Source organism: Malus domestica, chromosome 13, assembly GCF_042453785.1.
Source record: "Malus domestica chromosome 13, GDT2T_hap1".
Taxonomy (NCBI): domain Eukaryota; kingdom Viridiplantae; phylum Streptophyta; class Magnoliopsida; order Rosales; family Rosaceae; genus Malus; species Malus domestica.
Window position 1 is genome coordinate 5,286,519 of NC_091673.1, and position 18,723 is coordinate 5,305,241.

Sequence of the window (18,723 nt, forward strand, 5' to 3'; positions counted from 1 at the left end):
AACACATTAGGTTAAGGCCAAGAGCCTCACGTGCCCACGATGAATGGGGGGGCTTTGGCCGAAAAACCTCAGATGCCAAAGTTAGAATTTAGAGAGAAAGAATGTTTAGAGAATTTTGGGATTTTTGCCAAAGTGTTGGAATCAATGTTTGGTGAAAATGAGAGCCTATTTATAGGGCTAAGCTGGTCCACTTAGGAGAGAAAGTGGCCGGCCAACTTGTGAATTTTTTGTTGAATTTGTGGTTTAATTAGCCAATTTATTGGCTAATTAAATATGAAAGAAATAAATGGGGGTTATCCAATTGGATGACTAACTTTATTTGGGTAATAAAGTGGAGAAAATAAGAAAGGTAAGGAGCAAAGGGAGGTGGCCGGTTTTGACTAGCTTTGGGGATTAATTTGGGTGACTTATTTGATATAATGGGTGATTAAATTGGTGATTAATGGATTAATTAGCCAATTAATCTCTATTTATATGAATAATTTATAGGTTATGAAGTAATTACCTAAGATGAGGATGGATGAGATAACTTTGAATTTGTTACCTTTTTTGGGCACTTTTGACCTGGTCTAGGGATGATTGCCCGCTGCTCGCGTGTAGGAATCCCAGTATGCCTCAAGGGTATTTTTGTCATATTTTATCCAAGAATCCACATGTCGCCTTATGATTATTTTTGGCTACACATGTTTTTTTCATATATGAAATTTTTATTTTGTGTGTGTGTGCAGGTCTGAATCATTTTCTTGTATCACATGGAGCAGGTTACTGCTGCCAGCATAATTAGCATTTGGGTATGTAGCTACTGTTTACTAACAATCGTTGGTGCCTCCATTGCTGATATTTTCTGCCTAATTTTCATTTCTAAATTGTTGGCTCCCAGCTTCTTGAAGAAAGCTGCTAGGTAGTGGACAATGAACTAAAAGATGATGGGTCTTGTGCAACTCCCTCGAGGCTATGTAGCATTCAACAAGTTGAAGAGGTAATACATGTTATGAAAATCTTCCCCAGTATTTGTTTCTGGTGTCATCTGCTTGCTGGCCCTTGCCCAAGAACCAACAGTTGTAGTAGTACTAGTATCACAAGCCATGAAAATGGATCGTCACATTGGACTGAATTTCGGAATCCCTGCTGCCTCGGCGAAAATGATGTCAATTATGACGCTCTTGATTTCCCTCACGTTGAACAACCGTGTCTTACAACGAGCCCTAACAAAGTTCACTAAATGTGAAGGTGGGATCCCACATTTAGTGAGCAACAAAGGAGAACTTTGGCTACATCACAGTGCTTCATCGAACGGGGTTGTAGCCACGTCGGTTTTTTGGCTATTTCCTCAGCAAATGTTGCTCGGACTTTGCGAGATGTTTGGCGTCGTTGGGCTCCTTGAATTTTACAACCAAGAGTTTTCTGAGAAGATGAGAAGTATTGGGAATTCTCTGCCCTATCTTTGCTTGGCCGGGGCTACTTATCTGAGTACTGTGGCGGTGTGCATTCTGCGTAGTGTTACAGGAAGGCATGGTCAGCCCAACTGGTTGGACAATGATATCAATGCAGGATTGGACTATTTTTTACCTTTTTGTCTTGTAAAATTATCACGTGAATATTTTTAGCACAATAGAATGAACGAACTTTTAAGGAATGCAGTTGAACAGCATACATTTAGGAGAAGAAAGTAGGATTGTCGTCAGTTGATTCATAACTTTTGAATACATTTGATTGGTTAAGAAGTTGGTTAAATCTCCTAATAAACTAACTATAATTTGGCTCGAGTTATTATTCGGCATGGACGAATATCGTAAACAAATACGTCAGCAAGTGAAGATGCATCATCATCAATCTAATCATGAAAATTGTGAGTCGAGATGGTCGATCCACAATCCAAGCATCAAAATCACGCGGCAAAACGGATATATCCAGAAAATGCGATTACATTTCGCATGACTAAAAGGAAAAAGATGGAAATGATGTATTGGGCCATATTGGTAAAGAAAGAAGATCATAACTTGGGCCTCAATTTGTTTGTAATGGGCCTTTCTTTTTTTTTTTTTTTACTTTTTTTTCTTTAGAGATACGTCGGCCACAATTAATGGAGGGTGCGCACAGTTCAATATGGGACTTCGTTCGCCATCTTCCCTATATATACGTCTGCCCCAGCAAAGCATGTTACCTCAAACTCACAACTCTTCATAAGTGCTTTTAGAAAAGCACTTCCTCAAAGCTTAGCTAGCTAGTGTAGTGCCCGCTTCCCGCTTAATCTTCTTGCATGTTGATAAGCTGAATTAGCAGATCAAAATACATAATGGCGATGATGGCTGAAGGCAAGAAGCAGCAGCAATCAAGCCACTGCCTCTACGTTACAAAGTGGTTTCAGAAAAGCACTGCCTCAGAGCTGTCACACAAATTTCCTTTAAGCCCAGATAAAGAACCAGTTGATAGAAAACGTGATGTCACAAGAAAACCTGGTGGTTGGAAGGCCATGCCTTTCATCTTAGGTCTCTCTCTCTCTCTCTCTCTCTCTCTCTCTCTCTCCCCCCCCCCTCTACCTCTCTCTTTCTCTCTCTCATGGAGGATGTTGCACCGAAATCGTTGTGTCCCAGGTCATTGATGAAAAAATATGCAAGTTTTTTTGTCGACATGATCGAGCACGGGATGCTATCGGTGGCAGTTTACTCTCATTCCATGATGTGTTAATACATCTTTATCCATTATATTGCGGTCAAAGAGTCTAATTTATTAAAAGATGATAAAAAAAGGAAAACGTTTTTAATGGTGGTGGTGGTGGTGCAGGAAATGATACGTTCGAAAGGTTGGCTGCTTTTGGGTTGCTGGCAAACTTTATGGTGTACTTGACGAGGATGCTACACCTAGACCAGGTTTCAGCTTCCAACATTATCAACATCTGGTCTGGTTTGACCAACTTCGCTCCTCTCCTCGGTGCCTTCATCTCCGACGCCTATATCGGCCGCTTTCGGACTATTGCTTTTGCGTCCATTTCTTCTCTCATGGTACCTCTCTTTCTAACTTCTCTCTCTCAATTATATACTTATTTTTATTACTTTTTGGCCAATGCTTTCTTTGTTTTATCTTGGTAACTTCATTAGTTTGGCAACTGTTTGTGCTAATATGTTAATATTTGGTTACTATTAAATACTACTTTGACTAAATTTGAAGATAATTTATAAAAAAAATAATTTAAATCGGAATTTGTTTAGTCATCTAAAGTATCGAATAAGTTTTGTTAAAAAAAAAAAGTATCGACTAAGTTAACACTGTGGTACCAAGTAATATATTCATAATGAACCGTCAATTTATTTTGACATATTCGAATGACTAAACGAACTGCTATTCGAATTTCGAATGAGTTTTTGTATGGATAATCTTCAAATGAAAACTAAGAAATTGAGCAGTTTCGATTATTAAATTTTCACAATAAGATACTTTTTTTTTTAACAAAATAAAGATACATTATTAACAAGTCAGAAAATAAGTTCATTCACCAAAAAGTAACACAAGTATTATCCACTTAATAATGTATCAAATAATGTATATAGATATAAAATATTGAATTTAACAACTAATCACTCCTAAATCGTGTATATATTTTTCAGATATATGATTTATAAATCTGTGGCCCTTCTAGGGCCATTCTACATTAATTAATATTTGTTTCATGTGTCATGTGCTTTAGTACTCTATGGTTGTGGGGTTTAACTTTTAGAGGTGGGAGAGCGCCGGTGATGATCTTGTAGTTGGCTTTGTTGTCTTGTTGTACGCAAAATCTCAGAAACTCTTTGAAAAGGTACCCAGTGAGTTGATATATGGATTGGAAAGGGTAAGGGTTCTTTAGCAAAACCTACCCTTTGTGCACAGTTGAAGTTTTATTTTAATTTTTTACATGAGGTTATTAAGTTAGAAATTTGAGTTAAGTTGCGCAATAAATCAAATATAATTTTGTGTTGAACACGTCAACTACAGAATGAGAGAAATCGGTTGAAGTTGAACTACCAGTATAATAGGAAATCCAATAAGGGAACCCAATAATTGAAGCTAGAGCTACCAGTCAATATGGTATACGGTTTTGGAAAGCTTAGCCAACATTTCGAAAACACTCGAAATGTTACGTGATGAATAACAGTAGTCTTGTTCATCCAGTTTTGATAACAGTCGTCTTTTTAATCCTGTCTTCATTTAAAATCTACTAGTAAATCAATAATATAAATATTATAATGGAAAGTTCGTTACTCATTCGTAATTTGTTATTCGACAAGTTAGGTTACGGAGAATCCCATTTGAAGATTCTATTGTTTCAAGTTTAGAGAAAAATAAACGGGTTTGGTTATGATAATGACACATCCGAACCCAATCACCTCGTTGCCATCCCTAGTGTCACTTTCATCAGTTTTAGAAAAGATTATTAGTTCCACTGCGTATACAATTTTGCTTTGTAGTAATTTTTTTTTAATTGTAAGAAAAAAATTGCTACAAATTTTGAAGTACGTAAAAGTTCAATTAGATTTTTCTCTATGGAACTCCTTTTTAACTTTTTACCGCTTAGTTAATTTATTGTGTAACATTACTTATATAACAACAGGGAATGGCGACAATTACTTTAACAGCGTGGCTGCCGCAGCTGCATCCTCCGCCATGCAGCCCACAAAAGCAAGCACTGAGTCAGTGCACCGGTCCAACCCGAGCTCAACTCGGTCTCCTGCTACTGGGTCTAGGGTTTCTGTCCATAGGCTCAGGTGGCATCAGGCCATGCAGCATCCCATTTGGCGTTGACCAGTTTGACCAAACCACCGAAGAAGGAAAGAAAGGAGTGAAAAGCTTCTTCAACTGGTACTATGCTACGTTCACAGTGGTCTTGTTGATCACCCAAACCGTAGTGGTTTACATTCAAGACAAAGTCAGCTGGAGTTTAGGGTTTGGGATCCCAACGGTGCTAATGGCTTGCTCTATCCTGCTTCTGCTTATCGGGTCTAGGGTTTACGTGCATGCAAAGCCACAGGGCAGTATATTCTCTGCGATTGCACAAGTACTTGTTGCTGCTCATAAAAAACGCCACGTTAAGCTTGCGGAAGAAGCAGAAATTATAGAAGTTGACAAATTCTATGATCCTCGAATATTCAAGGGGCATTACGCCTCTAAGCTCCCTCTCACAAACCAGCTCAGGTAACAAATCTTTGTCGTGACAGATCGATCAGTTCTTTATTCATGAATTAATCATTGATTTGAAAGTATTAATATGTGTAAAGTTGGCATCTCCGGCTTAATCTATTGATTATAGATTTTAGGTTTCCAAACATGAGAGAGGATCCTCGCCGAATCCTCTAATTACATTCGTTCATCATACTATTAACTTTTTTGTCAAGTACTGTTTATATTCAATTTTAAATAAAAAAATTTACAATAATTTTTTATCGCACGATTTACAATGAACGATGAATGAATGTAATTTGAGGATATCTGGGATGCTTACAAAGAGGATCCGGCAGGATCCTCACTCTCCAAAACATATATGGAGTGGCCAAAGTAAAGTTTAATTAGGTTTCTTGAGGACGTGTTTGAATTGTGACAATTATAATTATACTTAATGATTGTTGTCTAACCTCTTTGTATTACTTGTAATAATTTTTCCTATTTATTGATGGGAGATTTTATTTGACTTACACAAATGACAAGTTAAATATTCAGTTATTACAGATATAAAAAAATCCAATTATTATGACTAACCGCTGACTGGTTTGGCCTAATTGAATTGACAAATAATCATTAGCTAATCAAGAACCATCATCACATCACACCGGATTTTTTGTTTTGAACGATCATCACATCGGATTAAGACTCAGATTACATAAGTATTCATAATATAAGCTCATCGTTAACCACCGGCCGTCACATTTGTAAGGTGGGGTCCATACTTATATGTTTATAATATTATAATATTTAATTTCGATGTCCCTGAAAAATAATAGTCAAGTGTTTTAGTTGAATTCAAATTCAATTGCTTAAGTTGCATCTATTCGTTAGAACTTTAAGCAATAATCACCATGTTTCAAAATGGTGGCTTGAGTTCCGTCCAAATGAATTAAGAGAAGCATTTTCTCTAATGTCATTTATTTTTTGTTAGTTAAATTCCGAGTCGTGTCTTTAGAGTACGGACCATATGAAATTCGCCATAGTCCAAAGTATGAGGTGTTTAAACTTTGGATTATAGATTGTTGAATCCTATGTGACAGACGTCTACCAAACTATAAGTACAAGAGTAGAGATGAAATTTTGTTTAATATGAACTATGAACTGTGTTTCTTTTAATTTTTGATTTGTTCATCGTGTTAATTAACAATCTTTGTTCATTGTATTTTCATTAGGTTCTTGAACAAGGCTGCTGTAATATTGGATAACGATCTGAAGCCTGATGGTTCTCCAGTCGATAACTGGAGGCTGTGCAGCGTGCAACAAGTGGAAGAACTTAAATGCGTATTAAAAACAATCCCGATATGGTCAACGGCCATAGTTAGCCTGACCGCCATGATACAGCAGGGCACGTTTACTGTGTCCCAAGCTCTAAAAATGGACCGTCATCTCGGCGCTAACTTCGAAGTCCCAGCTGGGTCCATCAGCGTCATCTCCTTTCTCACCATTGGCCTCTGGCTCCCAATCTACGACCGGATTATAGTCCCGTCCCTCAGAAAATTTACAAAGCTCGAAGGTGGGATTACAGTCCTGCAGAGATGTGGAATCGGGATTATATTCTCCGTCCTGTCCATGGCAGTGGCCGGAGTAATCGAAAAGGAGAGAAGGGATTTTGCAAATTTGCACCCTGACGCACATGTGTCATTCCTCTGGCTAGCCCCGCAACTTATTCTGATGGGGCTCTGTGAGGCGTTCAATATTATAGGTCTGCTGGAGTTTTTCAATCGGGAGTTCCCCGACCACATGCGAAGCGTTGGAAATGCCCTTGTGTCTTGCTCCTTTGCCGGTGCGAGCTACTTGAGCAGTTTCACGGTGACTGTGCTGCACCATGTGACTGGGACAGAGAAGCACCCGGATTGGTTGACCAATGACCTCAATGCTGGGAGATTGGACTACTTCTACTTCCTATTGGCTGGGATTGGGGTTCTGACTTTTGCCTACTTTCTGTTTTGTGCGCAACGTTATCATTACAAGGCCACAAATGTGAACGTTGAAGAGAAGCCATATGATACTGATCAGGTGCAGTTAGGTTCAACAAATGCTTAAACATGGCTCTGTATATATGCAAATAAAATCCAATCAAATCGAATCAACCTGTTTTAGTATTAGATGTTAGAGATTTCAATAATAATAATAATTATTATTATTAATATATATATATATATATATTAATATATAATATTTATGAATATATAAATATATAAATATATATGACCTAGTGCTGGTGCCATCCGCAGCATGCATGCGGCAATATGTATTGAAAGGTTGGATTTAATTCAACCTTGTACCTTTTGGTTGAATTACAACTTTTGGTTAAAAGATATGATGTTTACTCAAATTGTATGAGTAGAATTAAAGGATATAATTAGTCAATATTTATTTTCTGAAAATTCTAAATAAAACATATGTCTTTTGGGTCAACACTATTAAGAAGAGTTGTGTGTCTTCAACTAAAATGAAATGGCTCGATGAACGGGTACTTTGATGTCTATAAATACATGTTGTGGTATAATGTTTCATACACAATTCATTCAGAAATTTGTTGTCTACATAATTTCTTTGCTCTCTTTTCTCTACGCATCACATTCATACAATTTCTTTCTAGTTATTTCTAAGGGAATATAATTCGGTTTTGCTAATCGAATATTCCATACTTTGTTGTATCCTGGAAGTGATTTGCCAAGAACCCTTTAGCAAACTCATTCGAGTGGGGGCAAATAACACTTTAAGGAAACGATTCAAATCGTACCTCAAAGTCATTATTCGGATTATTCTCCATAAATCTACATTTAATCTAACAATCTTAAAGTGTTATTTTCGTTATGGATAACAAATCTGATAACATGGCTTTGAAGATTATCAATCAAGATGTCTACAAGTTAGACAAATTTGATGGATCAAATTTCACCCGATGGAAGGACAAGATGCGTTTCATGCTTACTGTTCTAAATGTCATATATGTGTTGGACCCGAAATTGGAGCTTATTTGTGAACCAAGTGACAAAGACTCAGACAATATAGTTGCCGATCGAAAGAAGCGTGAAGAAGATGAATTGGTATGTCGAGGACACATCTTGGGCACATTATCTGATCGTTTATATGACCTGTATGCACACATTCAATCTCCAAAGGAAATTTGGGAAGCACTTGAACACAAGTACACAACGGAAAAAAAGAGGTACAGATAAATTTTTAATGTTCAAATATTATGAATTCACTATGTTTGATAACAAACTCATCCTAGACCAGGTTCATGAATTAGTGGTCTTGGTCTCAAAGCTTCGTGAACTTAAAATAGTTATTCCGGATCCTATGATAGTTGGAGTTATTATGGCAAAATTACCCCAAACATGGAATAACTATAGAAAGAAACTTCTACACATGGTGGAAGATATTAGTTTGGAGAATTTGCAAAAGAGTATTCAAATTGAAGAGGAAACTCGAAATCGTGATAAGAATTTTGCCAATCAAGATTTCTCTAAAGTTCACATTGTCGAAGGAAACACATATAAAAAGAACTTCAAAGTCAAAATTGACAAAGGGAAGTTTAAGAAGACCAATTCCAACAACAATCAAAAGAATGAAAATGGTGTATGTTACCATTGTGGAAAGTAAGGTCATTACATTCGTGATTGTAGACACAGAAAAGCAAGTGAGGAATATGCCAATAAGACCAATAGCGCAAATATGGTGGATTTTTACAATTGCCGGAGGAGCAATTTCTTGGGCTTCGAAGAAGCAAACATGTATAGCACATTCAACTATGGAATCTGAATTTATAGCATTAGCAGCAGGTAAAGAAGCGGAATGGATTAGAAATTTGTTATTGGAAATAGAGTTGTGGCCACAACCAATGCCATCCATTTCTTTATACTATGATAGTGAGGCTACTTTGTCTAGAGCATACAATAAGGTATACAATGGAAAATCTAGACATATTAGCTTGAGACATGAATATGTCAAGCAATTAATAACTGATGGAGTTATTAATATTGTTTATGTTAAATCAAGTAATAACTTGGCGGATCCGTTAACGAAAGCACTTTCAAGAGCTTTGGTAGTTAGTACATCTAGTGGAATGGGGCTAAAACCCTTTACTGAAAATTAGCCACCAATAATGGTAACCCGACTTTATCTAGAACATCACTAGTTTAAAAGTTTAATGGGTAATAACAAGTTATTGTTAAGTGGTTGTGCAAGCACTGAAAATTATTATATAGCTCATTCCAGGATGATCAGTGCAAGACTGCTACGTTTAGGAGGATGAGTTTTAACTCTTAATGAGGTTATTTGTAGTTATGTCTATAGTAGCAGGGACATGGGAAGGAACCTCACCTATATAAACATAAGAAGTGGTGCCGCTTCTGCCAAGAGTTGGGTTTTCTCTTGTAAATGTTCATGAAACCAGGATGAAGCACAAGGCCATAATAGTGCTTAATTAGTTCAGAAATTTCTTTAAGGAAATAAGACATAATCATGTGTGTAGTAATTCCGGTTTTAACATAAGAATAGGTGGTTTAAACTTAGGTCACCATCGCATTCGTTATAACTTTGAATCACTTACACTAATTAAAGGTTTAATTCGAAAGACACCTTTATTGTATGCATGATTATATCGGTATGCTTTTGATAATTATAAAGAGAGAATTATTGTAATATCATTTACCATATTATTGAAATTGGGAAGGATTGTTAGAGATTTCAATAATAATAATAATTATTATTATTAATATATATATATATATATATTAATATATAATATTTATGAATATATAAATATATAAATATATATGACCTAGTGCTGGTGCCATCCGCAGCATGCATGCGGCAATATGTATTGAAAGGTTGGATTTAATTCAACCTTGTACCTTTTGGTTGAATTACAACTTTTGGTTAAAAGATATGATGTTTACTCAAATTGTATGAGTAGAATTAAAGGATATAATTAGTCAATATTTATTTTCTGAAAATTCTAAATAAAACATATGTCTTTTGGGTCAACACTATTAAGAAGAGTTGTGTGTCTTCAACTAAAATGAAATGGCTCGATGAACGGGTACTTTGATGTCTATAAATACATGTTGTGGTATAATGTTTCATACACAATTCATTCAGAAATTTGTTGTCTACATAATTTCTTTGCTCTCTTTTCTCTACGCATCACATTCATACAATTTCTTTCTAGTTATTTCTAAGGGAATATAATTCGGTTTTGCTAATCGAATATTCCATACTTTGTTGTATCCTGGAAGTGATTTTCCAAGAACCCTTTAGCAAACTCATTCGAGTGGGGGCAAATAACACTTTAAGAAAACGATTCAAATCGTACCTCAAAGTCATTATTCGGATTATTCTCCATAAATCTACATTTAATCTAACATTAGATATATCCCAGGAATATTTAGTGCAATTTTCACATTATGGGAGTTGTAACTTATTGGTATGGATATGTTCATATAATGAATAAAATTGCAAGAATAAGGACATGTATGATCTTAAGTGGATAATTATAATTTTTTTTTTCATATAACGATATATTATACCAAGAATTAGGGAATAAATTAGTTTTAAACTCGACATTCACGAGATTCAAACATAAAATCTTTCAATTGCAAATAAAGATGATACCAGACCCTTATATTAATTCGATATTATTTATTATAACTAAAATATAAAACCCATAAAAATAATAATGAAATTTTTTTAGTAGCCCAACTATATGTATTGTCCTAATTTTCTAATACTAATTATTGTGCAACACATAACATGACACAAATTGGTAAAAAAAGTCATGAGTAGGTGCAAAACAAGAAAATGTGAGCAGACAAAAATAAAAAATTTCAAAAATCATTTCATTTATGAACATATTTAACCTGATCCGTTTTGAAAATCATATACGGGAAAACGTACCACATATATGTAGTACCAATAAATTCAAGCATGCCGAGTTAAGTAAAGAATCCAACGCATCACATCGTAATAAACATCTGTGGCATTGCATGACATAGGCACTGGCGTCAACCAGCTCAAACATGAAATGTAAGCACTGTCCACCAGCACATATGAAATGCAGACACTGTCCTAGTGTGGGACGTTTTGGTGGACAAGATTACTACTGAGATCGCGCATGCAACACGCCTAGAATGCTAGAGTGAGAGGTTTTGGTCGACAAGACTACTACTGATGAGATCTTTGTTTGGAGGCTTCTTGGTTGGTTTCCAGTATGTGCGAATATGAAGCTTTCAATAATGATAGTGATCGGTTCGGTGCTTTGCAATTTGCAAGGTGGACTAGACGAGAAAATATGAGCCATAGCTAGGCACGTTTCTGCCAAATTGTCTTATTGCTTGTTGCGAATCTGGAACCTTCTCTTGTTCTGTAGAATTTATGGTTGTAGTTTCTTTACCGGCGGAATGTTAGTGAAGGCAGAATTATTGGAGAAGGTGATGGACGAGGAAAAAGAAAGGTGAAATGTGAGAGATGAATTATTAAATCAGAAACTATAAATAACTTTAACAAGAGCTAATCCTCATCTTCTAGAATGTTAATGCACCAGCAGAATCTCCGAAGTACTCGATCTACTGTTTACAGGCTTACAGCAAGCTTGCCCTAATTAACCACTGAAGGAGACACGGAATGGTCGTATATAGTGTGGATAAAGTCGTCTAATCAAATTCAATAGAGAAATTATAAGGGACTCTCTCAAAATGAGATTATTTATAAACTCTTTACCACCTTATAATTTAAGGTTAATTCATATCCTAACATTATAAAATATTGAGCCAAAAAATGATAGGTGACAGAGAATCCATAAAGAGTTACACTCTTAAGAGAATCCCCTTAGCATTTCACAATTGAATATATACGAGATTGCAGGCCGCAAGTGCTGTGTATGGTTCAAATTTAACGTTAGCTTTTAGTTACCGCTGCACAACTACCTGATTCTGGTCCCAATCAATGTTAATAGTACTGTCATATCTACTAGTCCTTGCCATAGTAAGCTACCGTGTGGTGAGAAGTCGACCTGCATGCATGGACAGACCAGGACCAGCAGCTTAGTTATATAAAATAGACCGGAGTTAGGGAGTATAGTAGATTTTTCGCTCTCAATATTTATATTTTAATCTCAAATGCAATGTTCAAATTCTTACATTTGATTCCGAAAGTGGTGGATTTTAAGACGTGTGATATTCAAAACGAACATAGATGAGAAGCCCTAAAGTATATTTTGACTGATGTCTACCCAGCATTTGTCTTTATTATTGGAGATTGCCTGAATGATTGATTGAAACTAATGCTTTCACTAGTAAAACGTTGCTCAGAAGGAATTGATGGAAATCAATTTAATTTAGAACTCTGTTCCAAAAGGGAAGATGATTTGAAATCCATTTTAGAATTCGGTTTGGCTTCTTGGTGGTTGTTTGCTGTTTAACATTATAGTTTAGTTGTATTTTTTTCAATTTGTAAGTTACATGTTTTAGGCTTAACTCTTGTGTACGATGAGTTCAATGTCATATAGAGTAATCTCATTTCGCCTCAAAAAAAAAAAAAAAGGGAACTTTAATGAAAATGGTTTGGACTAAGTTTATTTTAACAAAAAACCATGCTATAAACTTTATTTAATGAAAAACCCTTAAATTTTAATAAAAAGGACAAAAAAACTTAATTTTTAACGAAAATGTCACAATTTAAAAACAAAAAAACAAAAAACCTGACGCGCGCGCAGTCTATTTATGAAACTGAACACTGCTTATAAAACTGAACACTATTTATGAAACTACACTATTTATGAAATTGAACGGTACTATACTATTTATTGGTTCAATTTCATAAATAGTGTCTAGTTTTTTGTCCACTTTCATAAAATGATGTCTAGTTCTTGATCATGTTTCATAAATAATGCCTAGTTATTAGGTCCAGTTTCATAAATAATGTATAGTAATTGGTACAATTTTATTAATAGTGTCTTTTTCTTGGTCTGGTTTAATAAATAGTGTCTAGTTATTGGTCCACTTTCATAAATAGTGCCTAGTTCTTGGTCATAATTCATAAATATTGTCTAGTTCTTACTCCAGTTTCATAAATAGTGTATAGTCCAGTGTTCAAATTATGCCTAATTCTTGTTTTCGTTTCATAAAAAATGTCTACTTATTGATCCAATTTCACAAAATGATGTCTACTTATTGGTCTAATTTCATTAATAATGTATACTTATTGGTGAAGTTTTATAAATAGTGTTTAATTCTTGATTCAGTTTCATAAGGTTTGAAACTTAGACCCTTATTGGTGAAGTTTTATAAATAGTGTTTAATTCTCAGTAATTATATTTAAAAATCTGTTTTCAATTACCAAATTAAAATTTCCTCATTTTTTTCATATACCTACAATAATAAATGTAGCTCTCCATCCAATTTCTTGAGTTTGGGTGTCATCTTCGAGAAATTTTTCCTTGTGCCCGTAACACAAATGATATACCACATGTTATTATATAAGTGAGGTGGAAAATTTTATTTTTTTTGTTATTAATTTTTTAACACAAGATTCTCACAACTTGTATGGAGTGTACCATCCCGTGTTCTGGGCACATTGAAAAGTTTCTCATCATCATGACTTGTCACATCCCGGCCCGAGGCGGACCACTTCCCGGATCCGCTCCACCACCGTAGCACGATATTGTCCACTTTTGGCCCCGACCACGCCCTTACGGTTTTGTTTTTAGGAATTCACGAGCAACTTCCCAATGCAGGAGGTGACGTAAATAAACAGGTATGTACTTCATATCTCTGGCTAAATCACAATCACCCTAGGTGCAGTTTTATGAGCTCATATTGGATCCAACTTAAGTGCACAGTCTTGTCGTACAGACCCATTTTTAGTGGTTCCGACTTATGTGCAGTATATTGTCGTATAGATCATTGTAGTGACTCCGACTAGATTGACTTTTGAGCTATGAATTCAAACGTATAGACTACCGCAGGGGTTCTGGCGAACATATCATATATCTATGAAATCATTCTTACTTGGATTGTTTACTTTGTTATATTTTGGCATGGCATACATATGAATATGATTATCTGAAGCATGAATTGAATTGTTATGATTTCATATATATATATATATATATGTATGTATGTATGTATGTATGTATGCAAATGCTTATATCTTGATTATGGGAAAAAATTATACATGTTTTACAACGAGGGGTTAGTATATTGATAAATGAAATGGTTTTGTAAAACATTTGTTTTTGCCCACTCACGTTTTCTGTTTTGCGCCCCTCTAGGTTTTAAGTAAGCTTGCTGTTGGTGGCTTGAGGACGTCGGCAGTTCTGACTTATCTATATCATAGTAGGACATTTTTGGTACTGTATAAGTAGTACTTGTCCTCCTGGACTGCACCTAGACTTTATGCTCTGATTAGGAGTGTTTACTGTTGTAACTAACTCTTATCACTTTCTCTTTAGTAGTGCACTCTAGTAAATTGGTTTTCAATTATTCGTATAATTTTTATCATTATCGCTTCCACATTGTGCACATGGCTACGTCACTCTCATGTGACGGTCAGCATGCCTTGATGTCGGTCGGGGTGTGTCATGACCAGTGGCCGATCCACATTGGGGTCAATAGGGTCGCACGACCCCTTGGAAGCCATGGAAACAACCTTAGAGACCCCTTGGAGCTGCTGGTGTGACCTCTTGGCTGCACACCAAGTGTTCGACGAAAGGTCTGAAAAAACTCATTGGCTGGGCTGGTTGAAGACGAAGGCGCGCGCGCCTGTTTTTTTTTTTTAAACAACCTGGGCAAAACGACGTCGTTTTGGCCCAGGAAATTTTTTTAAATGACCTGGCCAAAATGATGTCGTTTTGGGCCAAGTCTGAACAAAAAAAAATGCCCAGCGTGTCCTGGGCAGGTCTGAACAAAAAAAAAAAGCCCAGCGTGTCCTTTTCAGCCCTATTTCACATAGATCCGAAGCCATTCATTCCAAACCCCCAAATTTCTTTTGCTTTCTCCTCCTCCAACCCTAAGTTCCAAACTCAATCCCCCACAAACCCTCAACTCCATCTCCTCCCTTGCTGCCGCCATTAAGGTGCCTTTGTGCTGCCGTCGTCGTCACTGTGGTGGTGGTGCCACCAGCTTTGCTCTTTGTATTTGCTCATTGTTATTGTGAAATTTCACAATTCAAGTAAGTTCAAAACCCTATGTATGATATATTTAATTTAATTGAAACCTAATTCATATTTATTTTGATTATATTGATGGTTTGTTTATATTGTGAGTTTTTATTTTCATTATTTTGTATATGTAGAATGCAAGATGAGATATTTAATTTAATTGAAATCCAATTCATACTTATTTTGATTATGTTGATGGTTTGTTTATACTGTGAGTATTTATTTTGAATATTTTGTATATGTAGAATATATTTAATTTAATTGAAATTCAATTCATATTTATTTTGATTATATTGATGGTTTGTTTATATTGTGAGTTTTTATTTTCATTATTTTGTATATGTAGAATGCAAGATGAGATATTTAATTTAATTGAAATCCAATTCATATTTATTTTGATTATGTTAATGGTTTGTTTATATTGTGAGTATTTATTTTGAATATTTTGTATATGTAGAATTATTATGGAACGGTTTTTTAAGAGAAAGTCATCATCAGGTTCGGGTAGTTCGAATAATGTTGATAGTTCAAATACTGTTGGTAGTTCAAGAACTCCAAGTTCAAGACAAAGTCAGTTAGATGGTGTTTTGGGTAATCTTGAAGCGGATCCTGGATTGAGAACTCGAATAATAGATTATGATGCTAATATGAGAGATGAGGTCCGAAGATCATATCTACAAAAATGACCTTGTCAACCTAGAGGTCATAATTTCCCAATAATTAATATGTCGGGAATTAATCGACGTTTCATTCCCCAATGGTTTGATGAGTTTGATTGGTTGGAGTATAGTATATCTAAAGATGCGGCATTTTGTCTCTATTGCTATCTCTTTAAAACCAATTTTGCACAAATGGGTAGTGAAGCTTTCACTGGAGATGGATTTAAAACTTGGAAGAAAGGGAGAGAAAGATTTAAGATGCTTGTTGGACCGGTTGGGAGTGTTCATAATAAGGCTAGAGAAGCTGCTACAAATTTGATGAATCAAGCTACACATATTGAAATGGTAGTGAGCAAACACTCCGACCAAGCTCGTAAGTCTTATCGCACATGCTTGAATGCATCAATCAAGTGCACTAAGTTTTTATTGCGACAAGGTTTTCCTTTTCGTGGCCATGATGAAAGTGCCACTTCAAGCAATAGGGGAATATACTTGGAGCTATTGCAATTCCTTGCAGATAATAATGATAAAGTTAGAGAAGTTGTGATGGAAAATGCTCCGGGGAATCTCAAATTACTAGCTCCTAGCATTCATAAAGAAATTGTGAATTCATGTACCCTTGAAACACTTGATGCTATCATGGATGGTCTAAAAGATATATTCTTTTCAATATTGGTGGATGAAGCATGTGATGTGTCAGTGAAAGAGCAAATGGCTATGGTGTTGCGTTATGTGGATGACAACGGGCATGTAATTGAAAGATTTGTGGGTATCCAACATGTTACCAACACTACTTCAAGTTCACTAAAGGATGCTATTAACACATTATTTTCTCGCAACGGTTTGAGCATTTCCAAGCTACGAGGACAAGGTTATGATGGTGCTAGCAATATGAGAGGTGAGTTGAATGGCCTTAAAACAAAGATATTGAGAGAACAAGCTTGTGCATATTATGTTCATTGCTTTGCTCATCAACTTTAACTAGCTCTTGTTGCCGTAGCAAAGAAGAATATAGACATTGCCTCTTTTTTTGCAATGGCTAATACTGTGGTTAATCATGTTGGAGCATCTTGTAAGCGGCATGATTTACTTAGAGGGCAACTTCAAGAAGAACTTGTGATAGCTTTTGAAAATGATTATCTTATAACGGGGCGAGGCTTAAATCAAGAAACAAGTCTTAAACGTGTCGGTGACACACGATGGAACTCACACTATGGTACCTTGATTAGCATCATTTCCATGTTTTCATCCGTGGTTCATGTGCTTCAAATGGTTATTGATGATAATCCCAATGAAAGTGCGGGTGAAGCAAATAAGTTAATGAGAGAAATACGTACTTTTGAGTTTATGTTTCACCTTTTCTTGATGAAAGTCATATTGGGACTCACAAATGATTTGTCACAAGCATTGCAAAGGAAAGATCAAGAAATTGTGAATGCCATGGCTTTAGTGAAATCATGCAAGGAAAAGCTACATTGGATGAGGAATAATGAGTTCGATGCATTGGTTGATGAAGTATCTTCTTTTTGTGAAAAACATTATATTGATGTTCTTAACATGGAAGAGGCATTTATACTTCCAGGGAGGTCAAGGTGTAATGCTCCAATAAAGACAAATCGTCATCATTATCGTGTGGAGCTCTTTATTTATGTCATTAATAAGCAAATTACAGAGTTATAGGATCACTTTAATGAGGTAAATATCGAGTTGCTTATTTGTTTAACATGTTTGAGTCCGAAAGATTCATTTGTAGCTTTTGATAAACCAAAGTTACTTCGTCTTGCTTAATTTTATCCTCAAGACTTTTCGGATGATGATCGTTTGACACTTGAAGATCAACTTGAGATTTATATTCATTATGTGTGTTCCAGTAGTGATTTCTCTCAATTGGAAGGGATTGGTGATCTTGCAAAAAAAAATGGTGGAGACAAGGATGCATCAAGTATTCAATTATGTATATTTGTTCATTACATTGTCTTTAGTTTTACCAGTTGCAACTGCTTCAGTGGAGAGAGCATTTTCTGTCATGAATATTGTTAAGGATCCACTTAGGAACAAAATGGGAGATCAATGATTGAGTGATAGCTTGCTTGTTTATATTGAGAGAGATATTTTTGCTTGTATTGAAAATGAAGCTATAATGCTTCGTTTTCAAAATATGGACGATTATAGCTTGTAATATTGTTTCCGTTATGAATTATGAATGAAAGTACTATGATTTCATTTTCAACATGTTTTTCCATCCTAAATTTTTTTTTGGACTTTTACACTATGACCCCTTGTGGTAAGATTCCTAGCTCCGCCAATGGTCATGACTACTATTAGAAAACAACACCACAAAAATAAAACAGGAGAATGTAATTCAATTCGAAGTTTTTTTTTAATTTTTTTATTCTATGCAAAAAAAAAAAACTATTAATGTAGTTGAATGATGGGACAAAAGGTAGGAGAAAAAAAGTGGACTTGGGGGGAAGACGCGCCAGTGCTAGTGGGCTTGTTATGTTTTTTTTTTTTTTTTTTTTTTAGTCTTTTGTCCTTATTATTAAAATAAAGTTAGTGGATGGTTTTTGATTCATATGTAAATATTTGAAACCCTTTTCATTAGTTTTCCTAAAAAAAAAAAGAAGCATGTCCGACTAAGCAAACTTGTACTAGATCGGCTCATGGGACACATTGCTTACTCATGTCTTAGGCAAATTA

The 18,723-nt window shown here is 35.4% G+C and overlaps 1 protein-coding gene across 2 annotated transcripts; it reads left to right on the forward strand.

Moving 5' to 3' along the window:
• Positions 1–2,027: 2,027 nt before the first annotated feature.
• LOC103430666 (protein NRT1/ PTR FAMILY 2.13) lies at positions 2,028–10,679 on the forward strand. 2 transcript variants are annotated; one of them, XR_011574404.1, is made up of 5 exons: positions 2,093–2,489; positions 2,785–3,002; positions 4,589–5,169; positions 6,369–7,297; positions 10,573–10,679. XR_011574404.1 is itself a non-coding variant. In XM_008368817.4 (4 exons), the coding sequence occupies exons 1-4, from the start codon at positions 2,297–2,299 to the stop codon at positions 7,237–7,239; spliced, it is 1,863 nt and encodes a 620-aa protein (XP_008367039.3). In that variant the 5' UTR covers positions 2,028–2,296; the 3' UTR covers positions 7,240–7,531. The 2 variants fall into 2 exon arrangements, 1 of the variants encoding a protein (XP_008367039.3); XM_008368817.4 differs by lacking the exon at positions 10,573–10,679 and having other exon boundaries at positions 2,028–2,489; positions 6,369–7,531.
• The last annotated feature ends 8,044 nt before the right edge of the window (positions 10,680–18,723 follow it).